Below are 13,838 nucleotides of genomic sequence, written 5' to 3'. Positions count from 1 at the left end.
TCACTCTTTCTTAAAGCCCTTCGTTACTTTTGTAGTAGCAACACCTACTTTTTCTCGTTAGCGAGTTTTCCTCTAATGAAGATTCTTGGAAAGTATTCAGAGTCTTCTTTACAGTTATTTTTAGAGAATTCCATTGCAGAGTGCCCAAGACCCAAAGTGTACATTTCATTTCATCTAAAGGTACTAGCTGCCTTCTAGTTCTATGTAACAAAAAATTCTTAATTTTGTATCATCATGATGGGAATACTTGCAATTGGTTATACTTAGCCTTAGTCCCATAGCCTTTTTTAGGCTGTAGGGACAGTGTGTTGTTGATCCACTGTGTCTAGGGCACAGTATTGGAAGGTGGAGCCCATCCCTCTCCTTCCAATTCCACTGCCTTTTACTCCCCCACCTATTGTACACCTAGGCCTGAATGGAGACCAGTGAGAAAAGTCGTGCAAAGTGCCTTTCCCAAATAAAGGAAGCTAGCTACATTACACCGAACGACCCGTTACCCTCAATCTTCGCACATTTAATTGTAGGAGTTGTTTAAAGCTTTCTAGCACTTCTAATCTCATTTAATCCACTTCTAATCTTGTTTAATCCAGTCCTAATCTTGTTAAATCCTCGTGTTACAGGGGATAAGGATCGTAAGCTGATGTCCAGCCAGTCTGCGAGAAGGCGCCCCAGAGAGAAGAGACGCTCCACAGGCATCCCTGCCTCAGCACCTGCCGAGGTCTGTTCTACAGCGTAGCCTAAACGTCTGCGTTTACGGGCTACTAGTATCATATAATCCTAAACGTCTGTGTTTACGGGCTACTTAGTCTAGTATCATATTATCCTAAACGTCTGCGTTTATGGGCTATTGGGCCACACCAATTTAATCCATTTGGTTTTCAAATTGGCAGCTTAATTTTTTTCTGATTTCCTGCACTTGGAGGGGCAACTTTTGCTGGTAGACTTAAGCTTACTTTAACAACATCTCTTTCCATATGTTTACATACCAATTCTTTCCCGTCAAGGATTCATGGATTAGGCAAAATTTTTGTCTATCATAAAAAGCAAAATTCAGTGAAAATTAATGATTGAAAGATGGACGCTGACTAGAACACTGAACTTACAAAATTATCAGAATTTGGCCTGGAGTTTACAACACCCTTGGTTTGGTCTCACCCATCTAAAAACAGGAATGAATCGACAGTTTCACATTTAAAGTGATTCCTACAAATTTTAACAGTTGACAGTATTTTATAACACCTGTGGTTTGGTGTTTAGCTTCAATGTCACCCATTTAAGTAGAAATTACCTGACAGTTTCACTAAAAAATGATTCCTTTAGATACAAACAGTTTATACCACATGTGGTTCAGTGTTTAGCTTCAATGTCACCCGACTAAAAGGAATCATGAACTGACAGTCACACGTTTAAAATGATGGCTACAGATATAAACAGTTGACAAGAGTTTACATCACCTGTCATGTTTGTTGAACTAAAGGCACCACCAATCTTTAGTGCGTGTGACTGTGGATATCTGTATGGCTACTGTAACTGGTACCCGCATTTTCTGTATGACAGAGTGAATTTAGAGATGCCAGCCTGGCAGTTTGTGGCTTTTAGCACTGTAGATTACATTTTTGGGGTGTTTTAGATGTACATTTTTGTAGTAGTAATCGTTCAATACTACTGTCATGTTTGCAATGTGTGGAATTTTTTTGGTGGAAGGCAAATTCAGTCAGTCAGAACCTTTATAAACTTAATTTTATAATGATTTTAGTTTGTCAGCGAAACTGAATTGCAGATTATAGATGTCACATTTCTTCTGTGGGACTTATATGTACAAGAAAAAGTTGACTAATACATGTACATGTACATATAAGGTACATATATTGAAAAATAGATTTACAGGTATACATGTATGCTGTAATGTTTTCAGTTGTTTTTGCCAAATGAAGATTGAATTAATGGTTTTGTCAGGCAAATATTGTTATTATTTATATATAATTGTTGTTTTTGTTTACAGGATGAAGGCGGAAGTGACGACACCCCCTCCCAATCCCAACCGCAGGACAACCTAATAGCAGACGTAAGCCGTTGCTCATTATATATTCATACAATTTGCATATTCAGGACACCTTATTTACTTGATGGTACATGGCAATAGTACTATGCAAAACAATAATATACATGTAATAAGCTGGCAGTTATGCCCCTTATTTTGTACTAAGGCACACTTTATTAAGTATTTGCAGAAAGCCTTTCCTATGACCTATTGCAAAGTAACAATATCTTATATGCCCTGTTATCTTTGGAATAGTTTGCTTGTGTGAGGTACAAATTCCTTTTCACATTGATTAGATAAAATGTTGCCCTACCATGCAAGTTTGCCATGATTTAGACATTTTGTGGAATGGGCCTTTTTCTTCCATTTTCAACCGCAAAACTAAGATACTGCAAGCTCCTAATTTTCCTGCACCACAAACATTAGAAGTACTTCAAACTTATACGAATTTACAGTAAGGTTATGAGTTTTTAACTGTACAGTACTGTAACAGGCAGTTATGAGTTAGCTTAAGCAGTGGTCATGTGTACATCTTCTGTCGGCACCCTTTCCAATGTTGCCAGCAACAAGAGTTATATATAGGATTACCATTCACACAACTCCATGCATGGGCAACTCCCAGCACTTCTGCATTCTCCTAGTCATGTATGCAGTAGATTTATGTTTTATACTGTTGTCAGAGAACATTTGGGACATACAATATGTAGAAATATCTCAAATCAAGTTGGATGAAATGCTTTGTTCTTGGAGTATAGATGGGTTGAGTGTTTGTGGATACAACTGCACTTGAAGTTGTGTCAACATGACTTTGCCCCCCTAGGGACTACTACCACCACCAAGGGCCCTTTCCACACCGTGTTCACTGTAAATTTGGTCATTTCTGCAGGGGTTATTTCACTATAGAAGGTGATAGGAGTTTTGGTGGGGTTTTGAAGTTCACAGTTAAAACAATTTTCAAATGCAGTAGCAATGCTATGAAATCTTATGATAAAATTTCATAAATAGAGTTACATGTACCACAGACATTTCAAGACTTATAGTTTAACTTTAGAACTTCTGTAGAGTTTTTCAAAATGTAGCCCATGGACTTTAGCAATACAGTAGTCTTAAGAGCTGACGAGTGTACCATTTCAATAGTCAAAGGGGTGTGAGAAAAGGTTTTTTAGGGAAGGGTAGTGGGTTATTTTAAGATGAATCTATGGAGCCGAGAGTCATTGAAATATAATGCTAACAAATGAGTGTAACAGGAAGTGGAACTGGACCCACCAAACATGACACGTACATGTACAATGTGACAGTTACATGTGTGTAGGCTTCAGGAGACATGCCCCTCCCCCACATGCAAACACATTAGAATAGGAAGATACATCATGATATTTTAACTTCCATGTATCAATGAAGAAAGCAAAGTCATCATCATCATATAGCAAAGTAATGTGAATAAAACATGATGTCTAAAGCATTTCATGACAAAGTGAAATTCGGTGTAAGAATTTTTGAAATTTTCAATTTGGTTTGCACAAAATGGCCAAAAGGCTATATTGTGGTATCTGCCTGGCCTGTTTCCACATCTTATGTTTGACTGCTGATTCTTAACTGTTGTAATTTCAAGAAAACCCCATGCCCACCCCTCAAGAAGCTAATTTAACTTTACCTTGTTCCATCCTTGTTAAACAAAAGGAAGGCATTTACAAGTTTCCAAACTTATTGCAGGTATTTGTAATTTCCTCCTTCAAAATATTTTTTGTTTTGCTGCTCTGAAATTGCATTGGATGCCCTTAACATGGTTGGAAGTTCAAGAAAAGACCCTCCCCCCGCCAAGACACATTAAACTTCACCTTAACCTTGAAAAATACTCGTTAAACTAAAGAAGGCATTTACGAGTGTCTGTACTTATTGCTGGTATTCTTCATCCAGATTTATTTTTGTTTGGATGGATTGCACTGGATGATTGTAAGTTCAAGAAAAGACCCTCCCCCGATGACAAGATGTATAAACTTTAGCTTCACCTTGAAAAATGCTCGTTAAATTAAAGGAAAGCATTTACGAGTGTCTGTATGTATTGCTGGTATTCTTCATCCAGAATATTTTTTGTTTTGCTGCCCTGAAATTGAAGGTGCATTAAACTTTACCTTCACCTTGTACCTCCCTCATTAAACTAAGGCATTTACGAGTGTCTGTATGTATTGCTGGTATTCTTCATCCAGAATATTTTTTGTTTTGCTGCCCTGAAATTGAAGATGCATTAAACTTTACCTTCACCTTGTACCTTACTCGTTAAACTAAGGCATTTACGAGTATCTGTACTTATTGCTGGTATTTAGGGTGTTGCTGGTCACTGTCCTGAGGTGGCCTTGCCAAGCTAACGCCGTCATCGCTTGACCCTCTGCCCAAAAAAGGTCACAATGTCACGGTCGTCGTCTCGAGTCCTGGGAATTTTATGTACTCTGCTGTAAATCTGTATCAGTATAGTAGGTATAACCACCCTTCAGTGTAACACACCAGCTTTGCAGGCACGCGGTGTGGCGGCAGCTGGCTATATCACACTGAACGACTTGTCACACTCAATCTTTGCAAATTTAATTGCTGGAGTTGTTTATTTCTAGTGATGATGCCCCAACTGTGCTCAGTGGCAACGAGTTCCACTCTACAATAGTTCTTGGATAAAACTAGGAGTTCTTGAACACTGATATTTGATAACTCTGACATTTGAAGGCATGACTGTTTCTTGTTCTTTTCTGGGCTGGTATCAGATACTCATCCGCTGTAAATAAAGGGAAATAAAGCTTGCTGGTGCCGTGTACTCAGAGCCCAAACCTCTGGTTTCGAGTTCTGGTACATGACATTCCTGAAGTGCTGTGCATAGGACACGCCTGGGTGATACTGGATGCCCCGTCTGGGCAACTTGTGACCACATGTCAACATCAGGGCTCAAAATTCATGATAGGGAATAAGTTTACTAATACACTTAACCTAGAAATGTATACGGTGCATAGAAAAAAAATGTGGTGCTCATAAATTCAGTAGAATATCAGCAAAACTTTATAGAATAACTGCCACTGTATATGTTTTTTTAATAGAACTTGAATCCAAACATTTATTATTAGCTAAAAATTAGCTAAATTAGCAAAAGTTTAAGCATTTGTCAACAAGTAAATAAAATTGTTATATCAAAGGTTTTACAATTTTTTGGATCTTGAATGCAAAGAATATGCTGTGTATTAGTGTGCAATTATAGTGCCTTTACATGTATGTATTCATAACAGGATGCACAAATATCTAGGTCCAGTAGTGCACTCACAGTAAAAAATTAGATGCACATGCTCCCAGTATTTCCAGCCCTGAACATGATCAGTATCGGCAACCCAACCCCCCTGTCCACATAGCTAGGCAACATGACCAGCTACTGGGCCAAAACAAAACTATCACAGGGTTTTAGCACAAGGAATATACCTTCTGAAGACTAAGTCTCACATGAACAGGAAAATTTGTGACAAACTAACCATGGTCTTGTTAGGGGAAAGTTTGAGCCTTCAAAATGTTTTAGTCATTCTCCAAGTCATTTCTAAGAATTCATCTATTATTAGGTGTCGGAAAAAGTAAACAAAAATTGGGTTACAAGTAGACATGGATCAAGTTCGAGAAGTAAACTTAGCATATTTGCATCCGGTCCCTTAAAAAAAGAGCGCAGTGTTGTTCCTAAGGGTTTGGTTACACTGTGTTTGGTGAGGGGTGATTCACCCTTGACAAACAGCATTGGTTTTTCAAGCACCGCTGCACGGCAACAGAGAACTGTATTAAGGCAGGACCCTTGTAGAACAGAACAGATGACTGGTATCGCTAGGTGAAAGCCAGCCCAGGGCCCTCCCTTTCCAGTATGAGCAGCTATCTCAGCAGCCGGCTCTATGGCAGCTCCGGTACAAGTTACACCACTGTAAGCTTACTCCCTCTTTCTCTCACCACTGTAGCTGTAACAGGCACGTTTAGGTTTTCATGGCGCACGAACGGAGGGCTAGCTTTCCTCTCCCAGGCTCCATCTTGACGTGGTGAATGTACAACATGTAGCAGTTCTAATTATAGAGGCTTATCGTTGGTCACGGAATGTAGCCGCTCTATTTCTCAACTGCTTGTTAAGCATTGCATCAAAATCAGGCGCTTAAAACCGGAAAATTCTGTTCCGTTTCTTCTTGTATTTCTGCAAGAAACATTGCTTGTACTAGGTTGAAGAAATGTCAGTATTTTGAGAGGCAAGGCTGGTTAGCAAGGCCAGAGGCTAGGGCCTGGGCTTAGGAATTTGCAACTCCCTAGACCATAGTGCAGCTTGACTTCAATACATCCAACCAGTACCAGCTTTATTTTCCTTTTCTGGCAGCTTTTTCTCTTCCCAAGTTTATCCAGATGTCATGTTATCACTTACTGTTGTGATGTAATGGGTAGGACTTGTGCAGAATGACTGGTTTAAGTTGTCAAAATAAACGGACCACAGGGACTGATTGTACAGAAACTATAAACAAACCCTCAGCCACTTCCATGTACATTTACAGATATGGAAATGGATGGTTGATAGTAGAGTCTGCAGTCATAGGTTAAATTTAGTTTGATACAGAAATGTACAATGTACATGTATGAACTAGTAGAGCAAGCACTGACTTGTGTGTTAGCTAGTAGACTGGAGTATTCTGGAAGAGTTGAAATGTTTTGATCCAACATGTATCTATTACATCCAGATATAGACTTTGCTTAAGCACTGTTGTAACCAACGTAATACACAAAGCAGTACAAATCTGATTCTGTACATTGTACAGTGACTGTAGCAAGCCTTAGGATACATGTCAATTTTCACTATAATTGTCATGATTGTACTTGATTTAGCTCGAATTGAATTTGCAGAAGGAAATGAAGGTGCTTGCAGTGTTTTAAGTTTGCTGTTGACACAACTCTAGTAATGCAATCTAAGAAAGAACATTTCAAGTATAATTCTGGTATGAAGGAAATTTTGTAACATGAATAATCAACCTTTTTTTTCTCTGCAGGGGTAAAACATTAACTTTTCATGTAGACCAAAAACCTCAACATATTTTTTTTTCTTTTTCGCAGGGTGAAAGAACGAGATCCAGGTAAGAATTTTGTCTGAAATGGGATTTGAATATGAATTTATTTTTCAAGTATTATTTTCATGTGTTTGTAACTTTCAGGACAACTGTTTTATTTCTTGAGTGATTTCCGTTTGTTTCCCCTTGGTATGTCCCCAGGTATGACACGGGTACATCTTCCTACCTGAGTCGATCGACAGGAAGTTACCGGGACAGATACGGCCCTTATGACTCCGTAACAAAGGACAAGGAGCAGGCCGGTAAAGACAAAGACTACAAGAAGGTTGGTACTTCTTAAACCAATGATACCCGAGTCTTTAGTTCTTCAGTACGAAAAAATACCTGAAAATGTGTGTTGTTCAATGTCATCTTTGTTAAGTCAAGGAAAACAAAACATTCAAAACACTAAGATAAGGACTTGAAGCACCTTGGCCATCAACAGAGATTTACGGTTTATTTTTGAACAAACGCTATTTCATGGTAGACAGGGAAAGGAATGTTTTTGCAGTGATTTGGGATGAAATAATTCTGTAGTCCACTGTAGTAGTAATACAATGAAAACTTGCAGTGTCATGTATTTCAGGAGAGCTCACCACAAAAATGAAAACACCACAATCAAACATTTCAAGATATACATTTGTATATTATAGTACACATAGTACTCACTTGTACATGTACCAACCAAATTCATGTTCTACCTACAACTGTTGCAGCAGCAACCTTATATTTTGTCCCCTGAGACCAATAGCATGACATGTATGTGTTACTGACAGCTGAGGCCATGTTAGATATGTCTGATCTCCACCTATCCTTGATGTTATCTTACACAAATTATCATCATTCCCTTCCGTTGCACATGTATCTGACCTTGCATTGTTCCAGAGTTCTGTTATGTAGAAAGATAGGATAAGAATTTAGCATGAAAGTTCATTTGTGTTTGTAGTACAGTCTTTCCTTCATCATAGCTTAAAGATATTTCCTCGCTTTGTGTCTTTGTCTTCTTTTCCCTTCTTTATTATTTAGTTTTGTCAGTCTGTGTCTGCTACAATGTACAATAACATGTACATGTATGCTTAGACCTGTTTTGTTACATGTTACCATTTTTAGAGATGCTGTGTTGGAGACTTCTTATGTTTGAGCAAAACAACTAACCATCAAAAGCCTTAAAGCTTTTCTGACAAACATTTTCCTTAACTGTAACGACTTAAGATAAACAGAAACTCCCAGGAGCTCCTTGAATACAAGAAAAACTCCCAAAAATCTTAAAGCTTTTCTGACAAACATTTTCCTTAACTATAATAACTTTAAGATAAACGGAAACTTCTGGGAGCTCCTTGAAAACAAGGTAAACTCCTTACAAAGTCTCCCAAAGCCTTAAAAGATCAAGACATTTCCGAGGATTAACCCAAGGAGGAGTATTTTTACCTCAGAAGGACTTTGTGTTTTCCTGGGATAAATGTTAGCAGCTGGAGTTTGGCAGCGCCTTGCCAACTGCGGAACTCTAACAATGAAGGTCATGTCCTTGAGGACATGGTCAAGGTCAAGGACTGTCCCTGCGCTGTCCTTACATCTCAAAGTTCAAGTGTTAGATGTTACAGTCTTTCTGATTGGTCGGGGAGTACCATGATATGTATCGGGTGTTCTGATTGGTCAAATAAACATCACCATATTCTTATTTGATTACACTGGAATTTTGCAAATTTGCTCTGAACTCTCTGTTGTTTTTTGTTGTTTATTATTCTCACATGTGTTTATTTGTGTGTGTTTTGCAGCGTCATACCTTATGTGGTGTGAAAAGATTCAATTTCTTTGCAATTTTGTTATGTTCTAGTTCTTTATAGTCTGTTAGCCTAGTATTTCCCATACCCTGCAAATGTTTCAGATAAGATAAAGTTTATGTATTTAATCTGTTTTTCTCTGTTTTATCTTAATGTTTGGCAGTATTAATGAGGTACAATGAATGGATTGTGTACACATGTCTAAATTCTACGGCTACACTACATTGTAGTACTGGGCCCCTGTTTTCTGACACCCCTATGTTCCAATACCCCATATCTTCCAACCCCCCATATTCCACCCCCTCCCCTATGTTCCAAAACCCTATGTTCTAACAATTCAACCTTTGTTCCAACAAGCTTAACACTACATCAGAAAGTAGAGGCATCAGAACATAGGGGTTTTATTCTTTGTACCTGACAGTTGAATTCTGTGAGTTAGTTTTTGTACATCTGAAATCCCTAACAGTTGTACAACAATGTACAAGGAAGCAGTAGCTGACAGTTGATTTTTAAATATTTAAATTTCGTGACAGTTAATTTTTGAATATTTGAATTGTGTGACAGTTAATTTTCAAATATTTGAATCCCGTGACAGTTGTACGAGGATGCAGTAGCTGAGAATGAGAAGCTGAAGGAAAAGGTACAGGAGCTGAAAACAGAGCTGGCTGAGTCCAAAGTGCAGATCGACAGGGATAAACAGGTAAAACAAAAAAAAATTTTCAAAAAATATTTTCAACTCAAACCCATTGAAAAATGAGAAAAATATCACATATCTTGAAAATATGGAGACATCATACATTTATAGTACGTATTACATTATGGTTATTATAAATTTTTTGTTTGTTTGTTCCAGCGACGGGAGAGGTTCCCAGATCGGTCTGTTATGTTGGAGACAGAAAAGAGAGTAAGTACATGTAACACATCTTTATTGTCTAGCTACGAAATATGCAGTACTACAGTCTTATCTGTACTACTGTACATGTTTTATGAAGCAAGTTTGAACCGTAATTTCCAACACAAGACATTTTTTTTTACTGTACAACTCCAGTCTTTGTCAAGAAATGAGCAATCCACTGCTTCTGTGACATCACGTTTTGCAGATGACACTGTCACTTGACTCATCACAGAAGCATTGGATCTCTTATTCCTTGACAAAGAGAGGAGCTCATGTTCATGATTGTGCATATTTGTATGAAGTGCAAAGTTTATCAGCATGGTACTAAAGCTGGTATTATTTGTGTAGGAGAAGAGAGCCCTGGAGAGGAGAATATCTGAGATGGAAGAAGAATTGAAGGTAACTTCAAAACATTTATTCAAATACCAGCTGAAGTCATTTATTTACTTACATTTACTTGTGGAAAGATTGTCAGGCATAACAGGTGACTGCTTTTTCAAGATGTTGTCTGAACTTACTTTAACCCTTATATCTCCGTGTGATGTTACACTTGTACTGTATATACATGTAAGTTGTTGGGCTTCAAGATTCTAAGACTTTTTTGTTTTTGTGAAAAGGCTTTAAGTTGTTAAGGTTGGCCCATCTCAGTGACATACATTGTAGCACAGCTTTACAGAGAGGCCCTTGAGTTTCAATAATTTATGAGTTAACTTGTAAGGTGAATCTGAATGCATCTTTACTAGCCTGGAGTCCAGCCTTGTTATCTTTGCTCTGCTCCCAAAGATCCACTACTCTGAGAGTGAGCCTACCAAGGCTGGACTCCAGGCTACAATAGTCCTTACACCCGATCTTTCCTGTGTTTTCACAGCAATTGGCAGACCTCAGGGCCGACAACCAAAGGCTAAAGGATGAAAACGGGGCCCTAATCCGAGTTATAAGCAAGCTGTCCAAGTAACCCTACCCTGTACATAGCAAACCTGTAGGAGAGAGAAAGAGAAATCAAGTCGAGTTAGCAGTGCCACTGTCAGAAGCACACACACACAAGCCGCTGATTTTCCAAACCTTCTTCCTGCTGCCTTTCCCCGTAACCAAGAGAGATTTTTGGTGACAAACGGCTACCTTAGCAGGCTGAAGGTTAATAAGTGCATACGTACCACACACATGTACCCAATCGCATGCTGGGGCGACGTACAGGGCCGGCTATCCAGTGTTATCGAACACAGCTCGCCATGAGGACAGGCCGCAACTCAGAACCTACAAGTACGCAGAAAGACTTCAGTAGCCAAACAGCTAAAGCAAGATTTTACACAACATCACAAACATTACAAGGTAGTCAACGCTTGTGTAGCGAGCTTTTGGTCACTGAGTCCTGCACTCACACACTTTGCCTTGTAGCGGAAAAGGCCTAGAATACTAGTGGAGGCTTCTTTCACGAATGAAAACAACCCACAGCGAGCTCTCACACACGTGTCTCAGGAATGGCTTCATGCTTCCAATGTCAAGTAGCACCTGTTCGTTTTCAGACAGTTGTGCTTTTCGCACGATGTTTCATGAGGTATCCGTTTTTGTGTGCTGCATGTGAGCATGTTGTTCTTTTTGGTTGAAATTCGCACTTCAACGGGATACATGGTGTGTGTACTGTACGTGTGTGCAGAAAGGTGTTGTTGTTTTTCTGGCAATGACCAATAATTACAACACGTTAGCAGGATACTTCACAAAGTGTTTTTAGTCACTGGTAGATGAACTGAAAGGCTGTTTTTCTACATTTTAACGCGGGGTTGTCCTCCAAACCCCCCCCACTTTTACACCCACAAATGAAAACTTTGCAGTAACTGCTAGAGAGTCGTGTGCATGAAGTGCTGACTTGCAACAACGACCAGATTGTGTTTCCAAATTGTTCTTTCATCCGATGACGTGTAAGTGTATGTATAGATACTGTTGATAAACTGTACTTACCAACTATAGACGAGTCTCATAGGGCTGAGAGTTTTACTTGTCACAGCATTTATATATGATATCTAGATATGAAGCATGAATGATGTTGTACAGAAATATAGCACAGGTAGGCGCATCATTCTGGAGTGTACATGAATGTAGTAGACTAAAGAGAGAAAACCAACAACATGTATTTGTTAATATGCATGTCACCCTATATGCAGTATGCAACAAATGATACGGATGTACACTAGAGCTAGAGTAGGGATATCGTACCTACGAATGACCACAGTGCGCCGCGAAAACCGATTTTCGTTTTTCCTGTGACGTGTCAAAGAATTTTACGCCGTGGTTGTTCGTGGACTATTTTGTAGATAAGAAGGATTTTAGAGAGCCATGTTGAGAACATATTTACTAGGGACGTACATTTTTTTTCCGTCTGTTTCCGTTATTTTGCACGTGTTGGCGTTTGGAGGGACTGTTGTACCTTGTGGAATGTTTATACAGCAAAAACGGAACGACGTAGCTCAAAGTACGACAGGCTGGGCAGCTTTTTAGGTTAGACAAAAAAACACACAAGCTGAATCGTATGTTGGCTTCCTTCATCCCCACTGTAGAAAAATGTTCTTTCCTTGTCCTTTTCGTATATACATGTATATATTATATTTTTTACAATTGTATGGCCAATGACAATCTATGTTCATCTCATAGGCATTCGTAGCGCCCTCTACTAAAATCTGGTTTCTCTTGTACATGCAAGTTCTGTTAGCCATGTTATAGCTCACTTTTCTTGGTTTTATTTCTTTAAAAAGGAAGCTTATCATAATTATATTTCATAGCCTTAAAACCATGAATTTAATCCATAATGCACTGTACCGAGTCTACTTTTAGTTCCACTCTTCAAAAATCACCTGTTTTGTCAAGGAAAAAAAAGAAAGAAATTGTCAAGGCTTTATACGAGGAATCCAAACCTTTCAGTAAAAAAAGCAACCAAAAAAATAGTTTAAGAAAAAATGAACCTGATAGTGCAACATACAACATTATTATCTAACACTACAACCAATCATTGGTATTCTATTGGTGGTTATCCAATAATAAACCATTTTGTAACAGGTGGTTATGACAATAACCAATGGTTGTCTAGTACTACATGAACAACTGAGGTTGTAACATGTAGTAGAGACAGGTACAGTAACCAATGTTGTAGGGCATTGCCTGTTGATACAACCAATCACTGATGATGTTACTGATGGTACTTAGATAAACCGACCAATAACTGACGCTGTAACAAATGAATTTGATCAAACTACATTTCATCATGTATTTGTAAGCCAATAAAAATGTATAAAAGCGATTTGAAGCCGACAGAAACAGGTGCTTTTTTTTTTAATGGAACTTTTTGTAGAGGGCTCATCAAATTCTGTTTCCTTACATGCCTCAATGATTACTTAACTGACACTACGTATGTTTTGTGTCCAAAACAATACAGGTTTTGCCCTTGCAAATTTGTAACAAAAGTCTTAGGTCTTTACTGACAACTATGATTATGATTTTTTCACTTCTGTAGTTGAAAAGTTTGATATCATATGTGAAGCCTTCACATCTCTTAAGTGCAAATAACGTAATGTGTGGCACCAAAGCAATAATTTCCAAAAGTGTACGCAGGTTTATATATGCTTAAATCTTGCTTAAATCATCCTGACATCAGCTCAGTTGTGTGCATTGTTCCCCGGTATGTACTGTCTTAGTCAGAAGTCACCATGGCTGGTTAGGAACTTCAGTTGTAATCTGAAAAATTTGTGGAAATAAAAGACGTTTCAGATGCTCTTCCCAATATAGCTGTGGTTTTCTTTTTATCATAACATAAGGTCTAATTTCTTGATTCTTGGAAGAAGGCATTGTTTAAAGCTAGCTAATGATGTTGCCCCTACTGTACTTGGTGGCAACGAGTTCCAATCTACGATGGCTCTAGAAGAATACCTTTTGGAACATCGTAATTTTTGGTTGATAGCGCTTGTACTTGAAGGCGTGACTTTTTTTTAGCTGATAGTACCTACTATAACGTTTGAGCGTATACATCCACAACTTTAATATAT

The 13,838-nt window shown here is 38.4% G+C and overlaps 1 protein-coding gene across 1 annotated transcript; it reads left to right on the top strand.

Annotated features, from left to right (window-relative positions):
- Positions 1-620: 620 nt before the first annotated feature.
- Positions 621-10,806, top strand: LOC109480264 (protein phosphatase 1 regulatory subunit 12A-like; the record flags this gene model as incomplete). Its single annotated transcript, XM_019782413.1, has 8 exons — positions 621-718; positions 2,003-2,065; positions 7,139-7,158; positions 7,294-7,417; positions 9,508-9,612; positions 9,766-9,816; positions 10,156-10,206; positions 10,676-10,806. Coding segments are annotated over 8 exons (599 nt in total), but the record flags the coding sequence as incomplete, so codon positions are not given.
- Between the last annotated feature and the right edge of the window lie 3,032 nt (positions 10,807-13,838).

The sequence above is a fragment of the Branchiostoma belcheri genome, unplaced genomic scaffold (genome assembly GCF_001625305.1).
Source record: "Branchiostoma belcheri isolate BF01 breed outbred unplaced genomic scaffold, Haploidv18h27 scaffold50, whole genome shotgun sequence".
NCBI lineage: Eukaryota > Metazoa > Chordata > Leptocardii > Amphioxiformes > Branchiostomatidae > Branchiostoma > Branchiostoma belcheri.
The sequence above is the reverse complement of the archived record's forward strand: the minus strand, read 5'-3'. Positions and strand labels throughout refer to the sequence as shown.